General features: G+C 33.2%; 1 protein-coding gene across 1 annotated transcript in view; it reads left to right on the top strand.

The window, feature by feature from the left end:
- Positions 1–24,257, top strand: part of LOC144437215 (sodium/hydrogen exchanger 3-like) — a 68,919-nt gene that overhangs the window by 25,641 nt on the left and 19,021 nt on the right. The window contains exons 2-6 of the mRNA XM_078126110.1: positions 8,281–8,750; positions 19,860–20,116; positions 21,761–21,978; positions 22,131–22,342; positions 22,913–23,002. Of these exons, the coding sequence (XP_077982236.1) occupies positions 8,281–8,750; positions 19,860–20,116; positions 21,761–21,978; positions 22,131–22,342; positions 22,913–23,002 (1,247 nt within the window). The remainder of the gene's footprint in view (positions 1–8,280; positions 8,751–19,859; positions 20,117–21,760; positions 21,979–22,130; positions 22,343–22,912; positions 23,003–24,257) is intronic.

Below are 24,257 nucleotides of genomic sequence, written 5' to 3'. Positions count from 1 at the left end.
ATGCAAGGTATACCTTACTGAGTTTTTTGAACCAAAATTTGTCTGACATTTATCATTCAAATTGTCTGTTAATGACTGCACTACCATTTTTCCTATTGCTAATAACAGTGTGAATTGTGAATCACTAAATGTTACCAAACCAGTAACTGATGTGACTGCATGAGTTCCAGTGATGCCAAACCAATGCATGGCATTGTGACTGAGTTCATGTGAATTATGCATGACTAAATGATACCCAACCAATACATGGCCATGTGACTGAGTTCATATGAAGTTCAGGGGATTCTAGTTCAAATGATGATATGGAATTGCAAACCTTAGTCCTTATATTTTTACAAGTTAATGGCAAAACGAAATAACAATTTGCAATAAGCTATAAGTTCATATAAAGGTCAGTTGTGTTATTAACAGAGCTAATAGTATGAAGTATAGCTAGCTAATCAAATTGATTATCTCATCAACCATCTTTGACAAATTTTGACTTGTTTTGTGCTACAAAAATCTTACAGTATAGTTCCATGGTGTAGGAAACACGAGTCTACACATTAAAAATTAATTGCCGTGCATTAAGCAAGTCTGGTTGGTCCCAAAGTTTTTTACTTAATTCATTTACCAATTCAGGCAGAACATATCCTCTTGACCATAGGGTTTTATCATGCTTCTTCAGCTCATTGTAACAAGGCCCCTTATGTGACCTAAGTATTTCTCTCAATGAGGCAAATGATTGAAACTATTGGGAAAACCATATATGGAGCCGATTCCAGTAGAAGTGACATATTGTTTTATGTGGTTTACTTACATATAGATAAAGCAGTGACTTTATGATGAAATGGTAATCAATTAGAAATACACTCAGTTTCTGAATTAGCAAATCCCATGTTATACAAATGTACCTCAACATTGTAATATTATGAATACTTCAAAATCTTAGATTCAGAATTTTCCTCTACATTGAAGTCCAAGAGTGCAGCATCATTTGGTACTTCAGTTGATCTCTTGATCGAATGAATTAGTTATCTATTTGATACTCTGCAGAGTCCACTTTTCTTGTGTTGCTTTGCATCCTTAGGGAAACACTAGAAACTACATCTAATAACAAAAACATGAGCGTCGTGACAGTCATAGCAAAGGTCACCAATGATAACATTTATCATGAGTAGTTTAATTAACATTGAAGTTCCACACGTACAGTAAGTAATCACTACAATGTACTATATTAGGACTCAAGTATTAGCTACAGGAACACCATATGGCTTTTCAGACAATTCAAAATATAACTTAACAGAATTCAAGGTAAAATTTTGCAAATATCAACTGCATAGATATTTATATACTGGAATCCATACTACTTGGAGCAAGACTGTAATTAGAGCTAATGGCTTGAAGTCAACAACTACTTCTACACTGTTGTTCAGCAATGCTAAGGCTGTATGATTTCTCTGTTTGTCAAATATTATGTGTTGAATCCCCAACCATTTTGTAAAAACTTTGAATTTGATGTAGTTTCAAACTTCTTTATGATCATGGTTTTTTCCACAGCAGCCAACAGCTAGAGACTGGCAACCCACAGCTTAACAATACTGTAATAACCTTAAGTTGCACAGTTGTCCTAAGAGTGAGTTACAGGCACATTTTTTCCATCTTTTAGCATCGATAATACAAAAATAATAATACTACCTGTGAAATGATGAAATGATGGATGTGACTATGAATATATATATTTTGATCTTTGCACAATTTTTCCACAGCAGCCAGTATCTGCAGTTTACTACAACAAGTATCAAATTTTCTTTTAACACAGTGAACATATTGGGGAAAATAGAACTTGCCTGACAACAATCTGATAAAATGTTCTCTTCTGTGGTAAAAAATTTTAATTTACTGTATGATTTCCTATCATTGTGCAATCATGTATATCTCAACTTTGCAATAAGTCAGACATATGGTGTTGATACATACAATGTAACAGAGTAGTTGTCATCAACAACAGTTGCTTTGAAATCACTGCTACAGGATAGATTAGTTATTTGTAGGGGTCACACTAGTATAATTGTTATCAGCAGGTAAAACCCCCACAAAACATATCCCTTTGATTGAACATGTGATTGAGTGGGCAGGACCACTTGAAGAGTTCCCACTTGGCAAGTGTTGCTAAGTAACTGCATGGTGATAATCCTACGGATATCAGAAACAAATAAATGATTAGAGAAGAGTTGCTAGCACAAGGGAAGCATAAAATGAAGTTGTACAGTACTGTCTGCTGCTATAGTTGTATTATGCCACACAGAGATTATTGTGGTCATGTAACTATAACGTTCATTAACTGACCATTCTGTTACTCAGTATTACAGGTCAAAGGTTACTTACTATTTTATTTCTAAAACTACACGGTACTGCCAAGCCTCATACACTATTTATTACTTTATTCAAAAGTTAATTAGTGTTTGAAACATTGCATTTTAGGTGATCACAAAATCTTACGTGACTGTGAAAATTGTGTTTGCTAATAAGAAACAACTGATCTTGTTTGCCAGCCAAGTAGTAAAAACATAGCAAAAAGTTATTATTAAATTAGAAATCCGTAGCACCCATTACTCAGCCATGTGGACATTTTAACAGAATAACGAAAGGAAATATAATAATTCCTGTATCTGATCTTGAATCAAATGTACTGGAAAATGTGTTGATCATGTTTCTAAATTGGAAAGTGAAATATACTTTGGAATGGTTAATTTGAAATGATTGAAATGTTTTAATTAATCTCCAGTGGGACCAATGGTCTTTAGTAGATCAATCAAAACTACATGTAAGTTATTTATCATTCCAAAGTGACTATAGTTACTGTAGTAGAAGTAGTAAGAGTTGTTTTTTATAGTGAGATGTGACTATACATTCACAAATTGACAATCAAAATAACAGCAAGTCAATACATCACCCAGCCCATCGAGCTTATTTGTCACCATAAAATTTACTAATTAACTTAAAGAAATGCAAGATGGAAAGAGCACAGTCAATTCATAACATGTAAAGGAAAGTAACAGTATTACGATGAAATATATAACTGATTACACATTCTGGTGTATGCTTGTTGAATATATTCACTAGTTGCTCTAGGCATATTGGTCATTATAAAGTTCCATTTGTCTTACTCATTAGAGTTTGCAAAATTTGGATATGACTCAAGTAAGCTTTTATAGAAATGCATTCGTAAATCATGAGAGAATGGACAGTGAAATAAATAGTAACTGTCTTCATATGACAATATTTCACTGTCCAACCATCGAAGTCTGATTCTCATCACTTTCGAATTCATATTTTCCCCCGAGTAGTGACAACCCTTAGGTCATTAGTATTTTCCATATAAATGTAGAAAAATATTGGAGAATAACATAATTATACCAGCGCCAGTAATATCAAAGAAAAATTGGGGAAAGTAATGGCACTGAAGGTTTTGACTCATATCTTGAACACAGCAGTGACGTAGAAACATGTTGTCGTGACATAGAACGACCAGAATATATTCCATATTTTTGTTCAACTTGGCGTGTGCATGGTATAATATACTGTATAGTGTATACAGTGATTCAGACCAGTGAATGATATATGTGATTTGCTTATAGACACCTGAGTGTAGTATAGTACAGATTAGTGAAAGACACATGATTTAATGCAATGGCTGTGTATATAGACACCTAGTGAATAATAGATGAATTATACAATGGCTATGTATATAGATAAATACCTGAATGAGTTAACTTAGAAAGATTTACAGATGGAATACATGCTTAATGTCCTGTAAACACATTGTATGCATTAAAACGTGACAAGCATTTCCTGTATCTATCAATCACACTCTGTTAATTGGTTTTTACCTATACTTATTTGTGTATGTAGGAAGATTCAAGGAGTTAAAGTTAGAATGTGTCTGTATGTGATACTAGGAAGATTCAGGAAGTTATGTATGTGTTCTTGTATATAATTGTATGCAGCAAGATTATCATGAAGTAATTAATTGTTAGTATGTTGGATGTAGTGATATTGATATTTAGGAAGTTATAAGCGCTTATTTGTATGTTATGTAGGAAAACTCTGGAAAGTTTATCGATATACAGTCATGCATTATGTCAACCCCTTGCGTATAGTGTAGGATTTAAAGTATATGAATGCCATTTTGAAAATTATCCGCTTCACAATTACCAACACTACTACTGAAATAGATACAACATACAAATACCAGCTGGGCTAACAGAATAAAATTATATAATGAGATGATGATGATGATGATGATGATGATGATGATGATGATTGATGATGATGATGATGATGATGATGATGATGATGAGGATGAGGATGAGGATGATGATGATGATGAGGATGATGATGATGATGATGATGATGATGATAGTTACATTTTATTTACATAGTCATCTGGACATATCATAAAAATCATATGATTCAAAAAGTCAAATCATATATTATCATCGCGATATTCACAATACACAATCATTGTCGTAAACTGCAGCCTCTTTTACGACACCGTCCAAGAGACCGTGGTTTTGTTCACATACAAAAGCAGTATTTATCACAGTGACTTTGTACATCAACACTACAACCAATACTTAGTCCGTTCATCGTAAGAGTCCAGAGACATTATTTCACAGTGTCACGGAAGAAATAAAAACTCTGGTTTTTGAGAATGATGTACATGTCGTCATAATATTTTGTGATTAGTGAGAAATATAAACTTTTAAATCATTGAACTTTTTTTTCAAACTAATAGTAATTGTCATAAATGATATTGTTTTTCTCATATTTTTCATCTTGAATATTTTCTGAATTAGGATTGATCTCTTGAAATTTGACAATCTTGTGAACTATATTATGTCACTATTGTGTCATCTCTCACCTTGTGAAACACAGTAAGAAATAAAACCAGCATAGGGAGTGATGTGGCGGTCTTCTATTAATGTCTTGTTATTTGAGTTGAGATATATGTATTTTGGTGTCCAGATGAAACGTTTATTAAAGATAAGACAGTCTTTAAATTATACACGAATATGTTCTAAAGAGGAATTTTTTTGGTCGAAATACCTGCAATTAATCTATTGTGGATAAATCTAAATGTATCTAGTTCTTTAGGTAGCTACTTGAAAAAGCAAGATGATGCGATCCTCGGTATGCATCTAAAAAAATATACTTCAGTGCAATCAGCTGTTACTACGGTGCCATTCATCTGTTTTCTATGCTGTCAAGACTTCTGTAGAGCTTGTAAACCCAGGTTAAACACTTCTGGTGTGTCTTTGTAATATATCCCACAGCAATTGTTCTTTGTAATTCGCTTCTCACGCTTCAAGATTCGGGAACTGCAGTGAAATGTATGATTAGTGGTACAAAGTCAGCAAGGTGCTGTGAGTAGTAGTCAGGACACCTACAGAGCTTTGCTGAATGTGAATGTATCGGTTGCTATGGTTACCTGTATATTAACACAGCTATGATCCATGGAAGTGTGTTAGAACACCCTAAATTATTCTCATCACTGAACTGTGACAGTTGGAAAATTAATTATAAAATGGTTTCCAAGAAATGAAATATTTTGTGTGAAGATATAGGTGACCTTAAAAAGCAGTACAAATGTGCAATGCCAGTCTGTGTATACTACTACTATCCACTGCCTTTTTATCAGAAGAAAAATGACAGAAAAAGTTAGTTTAGTCCAGTCATGTGTGGAATAAATTGAGTACTTGAATTTCTTTCAATAACAGCAGATATACATATTTAGTCATATTGTGCAATGTATACCAATAAATAGTTGACTTTATGCATTACATTGAGTATTCATGCACGTAGTGGTTTTATGGTGACTGACTGTCCAACAAGCATTAATTAACCAAAGTAGATAGCTAGGAAAAAACAACCCTCAAATTCCATGACTTTTTAACCTTCTGTTGAAGATTTCAGAGAAATATCAGTTTGCATTATCCAATATGTATGTTGTGCATGACATTCATAATATTCAACAAAGGTAGATTTCTGCTTGCGTCAGGGCAAACTCATGCTTATATATTATTTTTATTATCCAGTCATTCATATTCAGAAAGGTAAATATCTGTTAAACATGCATCTTGCAATACTAACTCAGAATTCTATGATTTATTAACCAGTCATTGAAATGTAAAATGTGAGTTTCTTGACATATGCTGCAAACTATTTCAGGGCAAACTCATGTTATATATTATCAAAAAGCTATATGTGTGATAGATAGTCATTCACATTCAAAAAGGTAGATTTCTGTAAACTTATGTCATGGAACACAAATTGCATGACTTGTTAACCTGCTATTGAAGAACATTTCCAGAAAAGTAAAATCAGTTTCTTGATATCTTCCAAAAGACTTCAAGGCAGCCTCACATAGTTTCATTATCCAATTACATGTGTGTGTGTGTGTGTGTGTGTGTGTGTGTGTGTGTGTGTGTGTGTGTGTGTGTGTGTGTGTGTGATAGTCATAGTACATATTCAGAAAGGTGATTTCTGTAAACTTTATTTCATGCAATACTTTACAATGTCTTCAGCAACATATGTGTTGAAAGGTAAATGTCACACAACACAACAAATGGTGTTTTATATTAAAAGTATAAAGAGAAAACCATGTAAGTTTCATACAAGAAATTAAACTTTTATTTTGATAAAGTGCATGACATGCAAATGCTATAATATAGCATTATGTTCAGCTATTTGCCTTGCCATATCATATTCCTTTGTAATCTATATCATCACTAGCTTCAGACTCATCCTGACAAAACATGATAAATTATCTACCTTGTATATATGGAAATGCATAAACAGCATGCTACAGGACAACTGTACTTTTGCAATTATAAAAATTATAAAAAAAATAATATTATTTGTATTATGGGGTTAATTGTTTGGATACATATACTGATTAGTAAACATTTGTAATGCATATATACATATACTACTGTAACAGCTGTTTGGTAGCTGTGTTTGGCTAGAGGCCAGCAACACTTATTATATTGCAGTCATGCTATACACAGAGTGAATTTTATAATATTAAATATCAAAATATGAGACATGTATTCATTTCATGTGAGAAATAACAGTTTTAAACAGAATTATCAAGGACCTAAAAATTCTTTCAAACAAATGCAAAGCATAAAGTAACATTATCAGGGGAATATTTCTTAGGTAGTTTTTGTTATACACATTTACTTCACAAATTTAAATTTAAAAGTATTTTTGAAATACCTTTCATGGCAATCATTCATAGTATAAACTAAATGCAGGAAGTTTCATGTGTAACATATACCTATATGGTAATAATGATACATTTCAAAGATTGCTGGGTTATCATTTGCTGTATTAGTGCCTCTCAGATATTTGTATACAATGTATGGAGGCCTGGGTAGTTTTCATTTTCACAAGGTGCTGCCATCTGTTGTTATTTGACAATTTTTGTTTTTATAAAGGACATCTTAAAATGACTTAATTTTAGTAGTTGTATATACCAATATTGATTATACTTTGCTAGATTTTTATAGCCTATGTAACCTATGTATATGGCACAGGAGAAATCTGATGAAATGAAATGAAATATTCTGACTATTTTCTACCATAAGTTGTGAAGAAGTCCAGCAGATATTGGATATTGTCCATCAACTGCACCCCCCCCCACCCCCCCCATCTCAAAACAAAATATGAATGTCAAAAACTCTTTATTTGTAAAATCTTAACAGTAGTACATTTTCCCTGTCAACAATTTTATTCTCTTCATTGAATTTCAAGTATACGTAAAGTGAAAATTGATGTTGCACAGTTTCTGTGACAGATCAACACAACAGTTTTGTATGTTAATTATGCTGCAATGAAATAAATTAATTTCTACAGTTAGATATGAAACTGTCTCTTAATAACCATGGCATATTTCTTTTCATCTTTGTATCTGTAACTGGCAATTCTCACAAAATATGTCATAAACAAAGTGGTTCAGCTATTGAAAGAAAACCTTTATACAAATAAATGGATTTGTATTAAGAAGTTAGTCTACGAAATACTAGATATTTGAATTATGGATGAAATCAATCCCTTCATGCAAATATATCCCTACTTTCAATATACCTTAGGCTGATAATAATCTGGCAAAAGATTCTTGTAATCTCTCTACAAATTATACATTGTAATAACACTCAAGACAGAATATTGAAACATTTATCTCCATAAAATTTTCTTTGTTCTCAACCTTTCTTCTTTTATTTTTTCTTTCAGCATTTCATCTGACTGATAGACTGGCCAAAATCTTTCCAGAGAGCTGTTTGCTAATTCTGCTTGGTTTAGTGGTCGGTGTTGTCATCTTCTTTGCAGCCAAAGATCACATAGGAATAAACTACACACTGGACAGTGACACTTTCTTCCTGTTTCTACTACCACCCATTGTACTAGAAGCTGGATATTTTATGCCAAACAGGTCATTCTTTGACAACATTGGAACAATTCTTCTCTATGCAGTTGTTGGAACACTTTTCAATTGTTTTTGTATCGGTGCCTCTTTGTTTGGAATTGTGTCATTAGGCTGGGTGTCAGTACCTATGGATTTTTTAGACTGTTTAGTATTCAGCAGTTTAATATCTGCTGTAGATCCTGTAGCAGTACTTGCTGTCTTTGAAGAAGTTCACGTCAATGAAGTTTTGTATATTCTGGTGTTTGGTGAATCATTACTCAATGATGCAGTCACTGTGGTAAGTACAAAGGAAAAAAAAGATATTGCCATGACAAAATGGATCGTCTTCTCAGTATGCATGTCCATACTTTATATCACATTGTGAACTATATACAAGCTGCAAGCACTCAGAGCTGTTCACTAGACTGAAAAATTTGTTGCTAATGGCACTTTTGGAACAGCGAGTCTTTCTGTCTAAGCTGTTCACCTCTATGTACATCTGATAGTTTATTATCATCAAACCAGGATTTTCCTTTCGCAAAATCGCAAGTTGATTTTTTTTAGACCATTTCAGCAGTCTTGTCCTGACTTTGTCAGATAAATTAAAAGCAACTTTGTTTCTATTTTTGTTGATAATGGTAACCTCTTTTACTTCTTGTACCCTGTATTGTTTCTTTCTTTTATGTTGAGTTGGATTGGAAATAACTTGAGATAAAGATTATGTAAAAATTACAGAAAAAATAAGAAATAGTAACAACAGATTTCAATGTCTGCTTGCCTGGTTTCTTTCCGTCACCTGTAGTAACCTATAGTATTTCTAACAGCAGTCCGATTAATTAGGGTGATACAGCAAAGGAATAGGGCCAGTATGTATATGTTAATGTCCTGATTTCATAGTTCATGCCTGAATGGATTTGACATGATAATTCTGAGATGCCTAAAGATAAGAATAAAATGTATGTAGGGGGAGTGTGTTGGCAACAACGAGAGAGACTATCGGAATAGTATAGGTTCCTTTTATCTCTGTTGTCTGTGCATCCATCCTCTCATAAATTCTCAGCCAGTTTTGATCAAACTTGGTTCAAAGGTTTGGATTTTTTTCTTTATCAAATTTGAAATTATGTACATAAAAGTGAAATGAGTGTCTACACCGTATTTAAGATGAACTTTCTGCAGTGAATAATTATTCAGATTCGGATCTTGACTCGATCTTGAACTGAAACGTAAAAACATTTTGACACAACTGGCCCTAGCAACCATGACCATGCCCTTAGCAACAGTGAAATTATGATGCACATTGCAATGATAACAGTGATGGGTGGGTATTAAAGTGAATAAAGATTTTTAAAATGTATGTAAATATGCCTAGCAACAAGACCATGCTCATAGCAACAGCCAAATGATGGTGTATATCATAAAAATAATAATAGGGATTAATAGGCAAAAAAATAAACATTTAGAATATGTATGCAAAAAGACCACACACATAGCAACATGGTGTATATTTCAAGGATAACAACACAAATGGGTAGGCTTGTGAATAAAGTTTCCCAAAAATGTAAGCAAATTTACCTTGCATACAAGACAACGCCTAGCCAAATACAGTTGTGCTACAATGCCATTGGCACTATTTACATCTGGTTATTTTGCGTGGTTAAGTTTTCAGCCCATATTTGCAGTCAGAACAGATACTACATATACGTCAACTGTTATTTGACATACACATATGTACATACATACAGTCAGACATGAATGTACACATTGCATGCTCGCACACACATACATAGACATACATGCATGCATACATACATACATACATACATACATACATACATACACATACATACACATACATGCATGCATGCATACATACATACATACATACATACATACATACATACACATACGTACGTACGTACGTACGTACGTACGTACATGTAATGACTGGATAACATTTTGAAGTAATTGTCTCCTTGAAAATTGATACCATTTACTATTTATAAAATTGTGATCTTTACAGAATGTATTTTAAGTAGTTCCGATACAGAATGTCACGAAAGTCAGTTTTGTAAAGGTCATAGTAGGATGTGTGGATAAAAATTACCTGGTTTCATTAAATTCACAACCACTTTTCTCATTAGTTGCAAATTGTGACAAAAGGTAATACGTTTTCACGATGAATCTAAGATTGGTACATTTCCTGAAGATATCAAATTGCATTTTAGTGTTTAAATTTCATCTAACTTTACATCATGAATCAATATTGTATCCAAAAGACACTCTTACTCAATAGTTGTTGATTTTTTCATGGACATGAACATTTTTACTTTGTATTTCATCTACTTCAACTCAAATAGACTAGTAGCGGATAAATTTTTATGTACATAAGGCATAAATTTTCTTCACATTTCCATTTGAACCCATTCAATTGTATAGTTTTCCTGTAAGATGTGAAATTTTCTACTGTAACAATATCTCATCTAAATTCACTCAATCATAAATTAGTGAGTAAATTTTCATGCAAGTTATAACTTTTTGTCAGTTTTCCATTCAAAGCAACTCTACTCAGTAGTTGTAAATTTTCCCATAAAGTATGAAAGAAATTTTCTACTTAAAGAATAGTTTATTTAAAGTTTTTATGTAAAGTATAAGTTTTTCTCAATTTTCCATCACAGACACCCTACACAGTAGTATTAATTTTCCCATAAAAGTATGATATTTTCAGTAGTATTTTATCTGAATTCATTCTGTAATTAATGTTTGAGTAAACGTTTAGACAAAAATTATGTAAGTAATGATTTTTTTCACTGAATATTCCATCCAAATGAAGCCTGTCTGAGACCAATCTTCTCATGGACGTATGTAGAATACATAAATAAGCAATTTTGCTGTTACTTACTAATTGCCCAGTACTTTGTGTAAATGTATTCTGTGGTTGCCAGTGGATAATGGAGGTGAAGATAGTGCTGAGTTTTAATGAGTGTGAGGAATACAATTTTAGACTCTGTTGCCTAGTATTTATAGTAGTAAGGCATTGATGAAGAATAAAAGTTATTTTCACTGGGAAATGAGGTTATAAAAATATGCTAAGATTTTGTTGCTTTAACCAAAGATTAGTAGCACTGTTACTGAACTGGGTCAGAAGTGTGTGTGTGTGTGTGTGTGTGTGTGTGTGTGTGTGTGTGTGTGTGTGTGTGCGCGCGCGCGCGCGTGTGCGTGCGTGCGTGCGTGCGTGCGCGCGCGTGTGTGAGTGCGTGCATGCGTGCATGCATGCGTGCGTGCTTGCATGTGTTAATGTGAACAACTTAAAGTCAAAAACCACCAGATCAATAGTCTTGGTATTTGGTGGGGACTTAGATATTTGGAGTGCTTCTATACATGTAGATAGGAAATGAATGCATGTGATTTGTTTGGTAAAACATATCTTCCATTGTGACTCAAGTGAGGAATTTATTATTTTATTGCTGTAATGATATCATTAAATCTTTTTTGGTAATTTATACTTGATTATCTATAGCACCATTATTGATCTCTGCTTGATGCTGTTTGGTGACATTTTTTAATGCAACTAAACAGTTAGGTTGAGTTGTGGTATAGCCATGATAAAGTGTCAGTCTGTCTGCCAATCATTGCTCTAATTGTACCAGTTGTACTAAAACACCATTGGCGCTATTTTTAAACAAGTTTCATAACTGTAGACACATTATCATTGTCTAATATAGTTTTAGGTGAATTTAACCCATCAAAATATCACAGATAAGACACCTCATCATAAAAGGTTTTAAAACTTGGACATGGTTGATTTAAAACTACTTTGTTTTATCAAACTGTGTCTTGAGAACATCAATATTACAGACATCACATTATCTATGTCTGCAAATTAGTAAAATTGATACTCTGGCCTCGAGTCCAACATAGAGTTTTAAAAGATTTGAATATTAAATGACTTTTGTAATATACCCGCCATAGCCAAGGGGATACAACAGTTACCTGATATAGTGGCAAGGGAATAATGTCTTGTAACACCACTGATTGAAATTTAAAACAAATTGTCTTGGTTCTGCTGTATACATAGTAAATTTTTCATAAATGGATTAAGAAAATTGTCATGATTATGATTTTTATATTGAGTTTATGAATATTTGATATTTGGATGAGAAAAGTGATGATATTTTGAAACCCATCATAAGATATTATTGATTTGATTGTAAGATATATCCCTGAGATTTAGCTAAAAGCTAATGACAATATTGTATGGACATGGGACTTGGCGAAAAGCTAATGATAAAAAATTTAAATTTTTGAAAAGTTGTTTTTAATTCTTGTTCTGTATGTGGACAGAATTATGTCAAATAATGTGACTGATTTGAACAGTATGTAGCTGCTACTAAATTTGTTGTTGTCTTTTACCTAATACTAAACCCACAGAAGGTACTAGTTGCCTCATGTATTCATATGTAGTAATAATGACACAACAGTGTTTGACACTATTGGTGCTATTTTATCCATTTACCCATTAGATTTCAACATTGCTTTTACCACATTGTATCTACTTCATAAGTAAAATAAAAATGGCAAACTCAATAGAAAGTAATGCCCTATAGTATTAGCTGTACATGAAGTAGTAAGCATTGCAAAACATGATAATCATGCAGCTGAGTAGATGTCTACTCCTACGGGGATATGGTTACCTCAGATTTCATGCATAAATTATCAGTCTCTCTGGCAATCCAATTGAAATAGATTGTATCCCCAGCAACTCTTCAATGGAGATTTCATTTTTATAGATTACTGATAACACAATTATATGCATTTGGTTATCCTTGGCTATAACTGCAGGTGTGAAAAATAGAGACTCACAAGATTGGAGCTATCCCTTCAACGGCATGATAAAGGTGTTTTTTAATGACATCTTTGACTTTATGACTAGATAATGATGAGAGGAAACCAGGAAGTTAACGTCATCAGAGTAAACCTAAGGCTATGCATCGTTATTAGAAAGCAATGTATATGTAAAACATTTCTTGCTGTCTTCCACTGTATGCATGATCACACATAAACAGGACTCCATGATGCATGAATTCAAGTGTGGTGTACTTTCAGTATTTACACAAGTGCTTGCAGTACATGTAGTATTATTTGTAGCCATATATACCTTCATAAGTGTGTAGTGATCGGAAAAAAAACTATCACAAGTCTGAATGCAACTATACCCTAAATAAGATACATGAAACTCTTATATGTCGTAGGGTTTGTTAAAATCAAAATATTTTTTTTTTTTTTTAATTCAAGTGTGTATTCATGTGATTTGTTGAACATGGAAATCACGTATATACAGGTGTGCAATAATGTTTTTCAGTATTGCACTGCAGTAATATTATAAATACCAACACTATTTGTGCACACCAATGCAAGCACTGATACCTATAAAGTATAAATAGTGATGGGGTATTTTTTACCTATAATTGTGTCATGTAAATTATAGCTGTTGTAAACTAAGTCCATCAATCTAGGTGATGAAAAGACTTCAAAAACTAAGTTTTCCCTTTTATATCTGGCATACAAGACTCAGTAGATGAATTAGTACACATATAATTATGACTATAGAATCATAGACAGTGAAGAAATCTTCAGTCTAGTCCACCATGTTGGTAGTTGTGAGTTTGATAGCAATGCTGTATATGCAAACCAAATTGAATACATTCAAACCAAAACTATGGGATTTATATCCTTGTCATTCTACTTTACAACAAATTTACTATATTAGTCAAAGTCATTACTTTTCCCATTATTTTCATGAATTTTGCTTTCATATTTTATAGCAGTATTTTTCTTTATTCAGCCTGAAAATACTCATGACTACATTAATTTGATTATTAAAGTTTTATCAGTATTTTTACCTGAACAGAGAAGGCCCCTCAGGACACTTGTATTAATACCCTTTGCTGAATGAAGAAAAATGTTGGGAAGTCATATTAAAAGTATAATATGCTACGACTTAGAGTCTATATGGGCTAATGGATTCTTTGTGTTGAAGTGTTTACACAGACACTTTAATCTCCATTCAACTGAGTAGCATACATATTATATGTACTGATTGAATTTCTTGCCAACACAATAAGTCTGTTAGGTTTTTATGATCAGGAAATTATCTTATCACCAATTTGTCAGCTTTATTGGAAATTAAAATTTATTGAAACATTTGATGTAGAATGAATTGAGATGTGGTAATTTATCTCAGTTTACTATAAGTAAGGATCAAATTGAATGCTTAACGATTTCCAGGTACTGCTAAATTGACTTTCTCTTATATATAATAGGATGCATTTTTTATAAAGTATCAATTTCACATCAGTATATTGACTGGTTTGTGTCTGGTTGAAATATGTTGTTTGCTACACATGGAATATATTTGTTATTGTCATGTCATCTAAATGTTAAATTCTATATGACAACTAGCATTGAAGCACTCGATGTAATGTATAGAGAGAAAAAAACCACTATGTGTTGATAAACACCCTGAGATTCACAGGTTTCTAAAGAATAATTAGATGAGATTGTAGAATGACAAGTATTCAGAGATTGAATAATACAGTAGCCAAACTTTATATACAGTGTCTAGATAATTCAATTTAGTATTACATTATTACTTGTATTGATGTTCATAAAATGCAGTACAACATTGACAATATCTATATGTAGAAGGAGTTTGTAATAACCACTGTATATCATACACAGCAAGTAAATTTCTTTTTGAAAAGAAACTTGTTACAGCATCCCATGATGTGTGAGTTTCAATGTGGAGATATTTAGTAGTTACACTGGCATGCTGGTTTGGGTTTTTGATGCAATGATAAGAACACAGCAAACACTTGACAAATACCCCCAAGTACACCCACACACTTGCACTTACATGTTACGGATGGGGGGAAGTGTTTCCTGTCATGTCATTGGTTAGAGGGATGAATTTTGAATATTGGAAGCAAAGATTAATTTTTCACAAAATAATCATCTGAATAAATTCAAAGTCGATCATATCTAAGATTTTTGGTACAAAGTGGCTACAGTAAACTAGAAATTCAAAACAGACCAGAACTTGAAACTTTAATTTAATATCATGCAAATTAAAAGAAGCTGAACAGTTATTTTCTTATAAATGTATTACATTACAGTTGTAATAAACTCACATTGTATTTGTTGTCTGTGACTGACAGTTCTCCTGTCCTAGCAAGAATACTGGGATGTATTTTGTAGACAAAGGAATGGGACAGGAAGGCGAAAGAGTGAGGTGACTCACCCAAAGCATCATGGTGCCTGTTCCATACCACAAGTGTATAGGAAGGTTGTCACTTTTATTGACACAGTAGCCTGTGGTATTAATTTGATACTGTATTCCTTGCCTTGCTACAGCTTACAAATGTGTTGGAGGGTTGTCACCTTTATGGACACAGTATAGCCTGTGAATTGGTACAAGTGTGTAGGACAGTTGTCACTTTCATGGACACAGTATGCTGTGGTATTAATTTGAAACTGTATTCTTAAAGGTTAAGTATGTCTGGGAGGGTTGTCACTTTAATACCATGGACACAGCAAAGTGCACAGTCACATAATTACTACGATTAAAAGTACTAAAATAAGCTATAAGGTTTCAATTTGATCATCTGGGCAGGATGCCAGGAATTCAACTGCTGTGATTTATGGTAAACCTCTGATACATGTGTGGTTGGTATCTCTTAACACAGCAGTGCACCTGCCCTTCCTTGTACATGTGTATCCATACATTTTGTAATTATTATAGCAGATATCTTTGTGAAAATGTGATATTTGTGATGACTACTGTGTACAGAAGGGAAGGTTACTTGTATTTTAAAGTGGCCATATGGATAAGGATTGGCTATTTAATTTGGATTTTTTCTTGAAAAATCTATGTGACATAACATTGACCAAGTCTGTCTTTGTAACTCATTACATTGCAAAAAGCTAACAAATGTGTAAAAATGTATTGTTATTGTACATACAGTAACAAACACTTTACACATTTATTTATCTCATGTAATTTTATACTGAGTTCAAACAAGGACTTGCCATTATGTTGTTTCACATTGATTTTACAAGTAGGAAGCCATCATAAAATTGTTTCAAAAATTAAAAATCCAAAAATAAATACCCAATCCTCATCCATATGGCCACTTCAAATTTCTGTGGGTGAGTATATCTCACATATATATGCGTTGGCCACTTATCTCTAAAAGTGTTTATGCTTAAAGGTATTGAAACCATGCATGGTAACAGAAATGGGGAAATCTGGTAAAACTGGCATATTTGGCCATATGTTAGATATTGATTCAATTCTGGTAGAATAACTGGGGAACTCATGTAGACTTTTATGTACTTTGATACCACCCATAACAAAATCACTGTCCACATCTGTTGTATATATTTACAAGTCATAAACATTTATATATCAGTAGATAAATGTTGACATATTTATAATAGTTGTCTACTTTAACAGAATGAAATGTTGATATGACTATCAGTATCACTATCACCACTATGTACTCAGTCAGGAAACCAAAGACCTGCTACTGATCGATTTACGTAGAATGACCTTTGCTTTTACTAAATTGTTGAAGAAAATTACTGCAACCTTTTCTCAAATGAATAAAATCAGGGGTCACTGTACAAATATTTGAAATAACGGTCAAAATGTGATAACATTTTTTAGTCATTTTAGAATCCAATATGGCCACCAAATACTCAGTATGTTAATTAACTGTGTGGAAAGTAAAAGATTATCAATTTCTTTGAAAAACAAGAAGTTGAACCCCCGAAAATTGTTATTTCCAAAGGACCAGGAACAGCTTTTGTATAATATGGCAAAGTTTGGAAAAAATGGAAGCACTTTAATTTTCAGGGAAATGTGTTCTTGAGGCACTCTACCATTAATGTATTTTACAGCTATGCTGCTGATAAATCAGTGTGTACAGATGGAGACATTAAGTCTAGATACTAATCACTATCAACATTTACAATAATTGAGAGTTCATTTTATATTGATAACAACTAGCAGTCAGCTGTGTCGCTGAGATAGCAAAAAATAGTTTCCATGTGAAAATACAGTATCCTAGCTATAGCTATCAACAAATGTACATATGAATTCGGAATAAAATTATGTTTTTGATTTTACCTTGGATGAAAAGCCATACAGAACCTGCAAACATTACGACCTCAAATTAACTCCTTTGGTAGATTATTACAATTTTTCTCATTCATATCAGTATGATATTAATAAAATGATATACAGTCACATAGTCAGGATACCGTATACTGCTGTATGACAGCACAATCAATCACCAATACTTTTACTAATCCTTAGAATATTAAGTTACATATCTGACGATGCTATCTAACTCATATATCTGATAATATACCAGTGCACCTGCAAACATAATCCAATGCCATGATTTATCAAGTACTGTTGTTGGAGTATTGATCATACTGTATCCTTCATAAAGCACTAGGCCTATACTTAATTATTGCCATAGTAACACTTTTTAATCATACGTTCAAAATATTAATCAAGATATATATATATTAAACACAACAAAGAGTTCATCATTAATCTTAACTGAAATAGTTTTGTCAAGGCTACAGAGAATTGTTTTTATGATGTTCACATATTACATACTGGTATATTCAGTATCATTCTTAGACTACCTCTAGACATGGATGTCGTACAACTGGTCGTACTTTGTATAAAACTGATGATGATTTTGAAGAATTAATTGCTTCAAAACAGAGATATCTTTTATCTCCTCCTAAAGTAAGGAATTGTGATGATAATATATTCAATATAGTAAGTAATAAGTTATAAAGACTGATGCAATTGAGGAAATGGTGTATTCAAAGATTTTCATTGTTATTGTTAGAGGTTATAGGTGACTGGAATGCCAATACTCTAATGTCTTCCTAAAAAAGTTAGGGATGATCGCACAAAGTCACCCAAGCTCAATAAACGAGCTTCATTCGTTTAGGCCAAAAACCCCGCATTTTCCCCCTATTAAAGCGAATGTTCACAAGTGTGACATTGACACGTTTATATATGGTGTAAACCATGATGACAATTGTAGCTGTCACACCACTTTTATCGATGCAATTGAAAACATAGTAAACACAATAAAATTTTTAGTGGCAACCCAGTACTGTATATCACACTAGAAGTAAATTTTAATCAACTTATCAACATCTCAGTAGTAACACAGAACCTGTTATCATTGAAGGTGTGAAAAAGATTTCTAAATTTGATGATAGTGTAATTAGAAGTGTGAAAATGAAGTTCAGCAATCACATTGATGCCAGAACCCCTCCCTAAACAAATGAAGTTCATGTATTGAGCTTGTGTGACATCATGTGATCATCCCTTGCATTGTCGTCATGCATGGGGACATGCATAAAACAGTGGCCTCTCATTCTCAATTATACAAATGTAGTGTATGCTAGGGGGTCCAATTCCTAAGCTAACCCAGACTATAACTCCCTAGTTTGAATACATTGTAAAGTCAAGTCAAGTCAAATGTTCTTTATTTTTGATGTGATAGATAACATCGATGTGGTTGAAATAGTGAAGGTAGTGACAACAATAGTAATAATAAATGTAAATGTACATGTAAATGTTTTACAGGCTAGTAGCTATTAAACATACCATACAAGTTTAAAATATTCATAAATTGTTGAAAATATTATGGATTGAGGCAATATATATACGCAGGACAATTACTGTCCTGTCATTCCCAAGTGACATCTATCGTCTTAATAATGCAATGAGATATACATACAAGTCATAGCTATTTTATACAGGTAAAATTAACATAAACAAGTAGTCTTTTGTGTTTGGTACTTTCTATTCCCAATACAGCCCATATCAGTGTATGTCTCTCTGATAATAGTGAACATTTCCCAAGAAGGCCCCATGAGGGCTCTTGTATGACACTGAAACAGTGAAAGCTGTGAAATTTATCACTGCTAATGATATCAAGTATCTGAGAGTAGTTGAAGCACTATATAGAATGTGATTCCTTGTGAATTGTCCCAGAGTTGCTAAATTAGGTAGTTTGTATCACTGCTCCCAGAGGTGTTGTGTTACGTGAATTCATCATTTCATCATTTCGTCATTTGTCCAAGAGTTGCCATGTAAACATGACTGGCATAACTTCAGCTGTAAGATGATAATAGTGATGATGATGATGATGATGATGATGATGATGATGATGTTGATGTTGATGATGATGATGATGATGATGATGATGATGATGATGATGATGATGATGATGATGATGATGATGATGATGATGTTATATGGTGTTATATGGTGTTATATTTAGCTCTTGTCCTTTGTTTTTGTTTACAGGTGCTATACAGAATGTTTAAACAGTTTACAGCTATGGGTGTAGACAACATAGAGTCAGTAGACTATATGTTAGGTCTGACATCATTCCTTGTCATCAGTGTTGGGGGTACTGCTATTGGTATGATATGGGGACTTCTTACAGCTTTTGTCACCAAGTTTACAGACCATGTCAGAGTCATAGAACCTTTGTTTGTCTTCATTATGAGTTACCTCTCCTACCTTACTGCTGAAGTTTTTGGATTTTCAGGCATTATGGCGTAAGTATAGCTAGCTTTGCCTTGTAGCTGTGAGTATGGCTAGAGATAGGCACATCAGTGTGTATGTTTGACTGACTGACCATATATATGTTGTATATGTATGTGTGTGGGGGGGAGGGGGGTAGTATACATATTGTACATATGCGTGTGGGGGAGGGGTGTGTGAGAGGGTGCCAAAGGTACAATAATAGGTGGTTAGATGGTGGGAAGTATGTAGCATAATAAGTTAGTCATTCAATTGGACTCTCATCGTTATGTTGTTGAAATTAATTTCTTCCTCCTTCAGCCTTGATCTTCATTTCCAGAGATACTTCAAATACCTCAAACAAACAAAAAGTATTTGAAATGCTGTGATTGTTAGTATTATAATGAACAGATACAGAATAATTATTCTTTATTTCATTCTGATATGATGGAGATGTTCTACAAAACCCTCAAATATTTTGTTGATATTTTGTGAAGAGATTCATCATAAAATTCTAATTTTGTAAACAGAGTACTGAATGAAACAGTGATCTGTTAATGAAACTATTCAACAGATCAGTGTTAGATTATAGTACTATTAGAAAACAAATTAAAACGTGTCAGTTATTTTGTCAACAGACTGATGAAAGGCTGATAATAATGAGAGATGCTTAAACAGTCCTTGAAATAATAGTTGAAATGATACTGTGAAACTTTTCCTTTGAGAAAAACAGTTACGAGAGCTGAACGTATTCAGATAGGTATGATTAGTATTAGCTTACAACCATATGTGTGTCCTGTAGACATTAAAAGATATAGTTATGAGGCAATTAAGTGCAGTGTCCTTGTGAAAACAGCTATAAATCACAATGCCCTATAAAATACCTCCATTAGATATACCAAATGCTTAACAACTTTATGGTGTGGGATTAATGGCAAGTAAGCAGTTTATTAGAGTGACAATCCAGTGTCTTTTTTATAGTTATCAGTTAGTGGCAGACTGGTAGAGTTGAATGTTAAACAGGTTGATGAACATATAACTCAATGCTATTTCTTTGCTGATTACACATAGCAATTATAGCTGTCAGAGAAAGATAAGATAAAGATATGAAGTCTGTGTAGAGTAGGCAATACAGTAAGCTATAGATGATTATAAAAATTATGTGTGATTGTTTTATTTGGTATTGTACATAATTTCTAATCTATCAGAAAAGACCAAACAAGCCTACAAATATTGGTCCTGTCCATGTCCCCCACATGGAATTTTGAATCTGTTCGAAATTGAATCAAAGTTGGATCTCACATGCGCTAAATCAGTTTCAAGCTGATTGAAGTTGCATTAGTTCAAAAACCACCTCAGGTCAGGTGTGGTTTCCAACTGATTCAAAGTAAATCAGTTCATTATCAATTCATGTCCATTACTCAGTTTTCACATATGGATAGAAACCGAATCAATTCAGTTTGAATCAGTTGTGAATCTAGTAAAGGCAGGGACAGGGCTATGTGTACAGAATCAATAAAGGACATTCAATAAAGAATATTTCCAATGCCTGCACTGGAGAGAACCACAGTACATAAATGAATAAATAGACTTTTACATACTAATACTGTTACAGTAGCATCTTTTAAGTTTTCATCATTTTGAGATCACATTTGTTTTTCCATTATTTTCTCCACCAGTATTGTGTTTTGTGGTATTATCATGAAGAAATATGTGGAAGCCAATATATCACAGAAGTCTCACACTACAATCAAATATTTTATGAAGATGTTGAGTAGTATCAGTGAAACTATTATCTTTATGTTTCTGGGTTTATCAGCTGTTAGAGATGACCATGTATGGGATCCAGCTTTCATCCTTTGTACGCTGTTCTTCTGTCTTCTTTACAGAGCTATAGGTAAGTTGTGAGCCAGTCATTCTATTGGCTATGCAGTGTCATGTGACTACCACATGATATATGTCACATGATATAAAGGATCCAATTAGAATAATGTGTTGTTTCTCATCCAACTATGTGCAAAGACTTAATGTCTATTTTCTTCCTTTCAGGTGTAATTCTTTTAACATCTTTTGCTAATTCGTTTCGTGCCGTAAAAGTGAACAAAGTGGAGCAGTTTATCATGGCATATGGTGGACTACGAGGTGCTATTGCCTTCTCATTGGCCATCTTACTTGAAGCACCAACACCAGAGTTGAAAGCCAAGAAAGATTTAATGGAAACTACGTGTCTGATTGTTGTGTTTTTTACTGTTTTTATTCAGGTGTGTAACATGTTACTTGAGATGTTTTGTAAAAAGGCAGTCTATCGTATCATTTATAGTAATAATGATTCCTTTAGTGTTGTATAAACAAGAACATTTTGTGTCTGCAATATCAACTCCAATACACCAATAGTGACATACAATTAGTATTATTCCCAAATATAGTCTTTGTTCTGCCAAGGAAAATACGAGTTACCTATGGGGTGTTGTCACTACAAATTGCTAGATGAGTAGGGATAAACTTCCAGCTGAATGAAGAAAAATATTGGGGAAAAATATAATTATACCAGTGCGAGTACTATCAAAGAAAAATCAGTTCTTGTAATTTTGAATGTTTTGATTCATATTTTGAACACAGCAAAACCAGTGATGTAGACATTGTGGTGATTGACATAGACACACTTTGTTGTGACGTAGAATGACCAGGGTATAAATTCCATACCTTTTGTTCAACTTGGTTTGGATATGGTATAATTTTGTTAATTTTGACATCAACCGTTGTTATGTTTCCACAATATCAACACCAATACCAACATTACCAATCAAGTGTTACTATGGTTTACTCTGCAGGGAATGACCATAAAACCTTTGGTGGACAAGTTAAAAGTGAAAAGAAGTAATAAGCATAAACCCAGTATGGGTGAAAAAATATTTACAAGGGTAAGTTACTAGTATTTGCTATCTCCTAAGTACAGACTACAAATTAGCCACAACATTGTTTCAATTGCATATACTGTACAGTCAATGATATATGATAAGCCAGTCAGTGGACAGGAGAGGCGATCCCCTTCTTTGTCACCTGTACAGTTTCTGATATGCATGTATATATTAAAGTTATAACAACCCAGTGGACAGGAGAGACAGTTCCCTTCTTTATCATTTGTACAGTTCCTGATATACATACTAGTAAGTTATAACAAGCCAGTAGACAGGAGAGACAGTTCCCTTCTTTATCATTTGTACAGTTCCTGATATACATACTAGTAAGTTATAACAAGCCAGTGGACAGGAGAGACAGTTCCCTTCTTTATCATTTGTACAGTTCCTGATATACATACTAGTAAGTTATAACAAGCCAGTAGACAGGAGAGACAGTTCCCTTCTTTATCATTTGTACAGTTCCTGATATACATACTAGTAAGTTATAACAAGCCAGTGGACAGGAGAGACAGTTCCCTTCTTTATCATTTGTACAGTTCCTGATATACATACTAGTAAGTTATAACAAGCCAGTGGACAGGAGAGACAGTTCCCTTCTTTATCATTTGTACAGTTCCTGATATACATACTAGTAAGTTATAACAAGCCAGTGGACAGGAGAGACAGTTCCCTTCTTTATCATCTGTACAGTCTCATATGAATATATGAAATAGCCAGTAGACAGCAAAGATTATCGTTCACTTTCTCCGACTGAAAATTCCACTAGGTCTCTGTGGAATTTGATAACATTTTCCAGATCACTGTAATATTTAGAGGTTTTAGCACTCTCCAGCTGCTTGAGATAAACTTAGATTGGATGTTGTTAGCGTTGAACTGATGTAAGTTGATAGATATAAGAAATAAGAATATCAGATTTCACATTTGGTGTTTTATTACTCACTTATAAGCCATAAATCCACTGTTCTGTCCTGATTGGTCGCCTCAGAAAATGGGAATACTTGAAATATTCACAGTGTAGAGAAAAAATTAATGAAAAAGTTATAAGCTACAAGATTCCAGTAGCTAACAACCTAAGGGTATTTAGTGTGCCTTCAAAGTCACCAGTTGTCTGATATCATCAAATAGTCTAGTGTTATTAATCACCACAGATGTGAAATATTGAAAGATATTAGTTATATATGACTGAATGTAAGATTTGCAATTCTATTTTGGTATGATTTTGTCACTTTTCTGTTTGTTTGTTTTTTGTATATAT

This window comes from Glandiceps talaboti, chromosome 7, assembly GCF_964340395.1.
Source record: "Glandiceps talaboti chromosome 7, keGlaTala1.1, whole genome shotgun sequence".
Taxonomy (NCBI): domain Eukaryota; kingdom Metazoa; phylum Hemichordata; class Enteropneusta; family Spengelidae; genus Glandiceps; species Glandiceps talaboti.
This window is presented reverse-complemented; position numbering and strand designations above follow the sequence as displayed.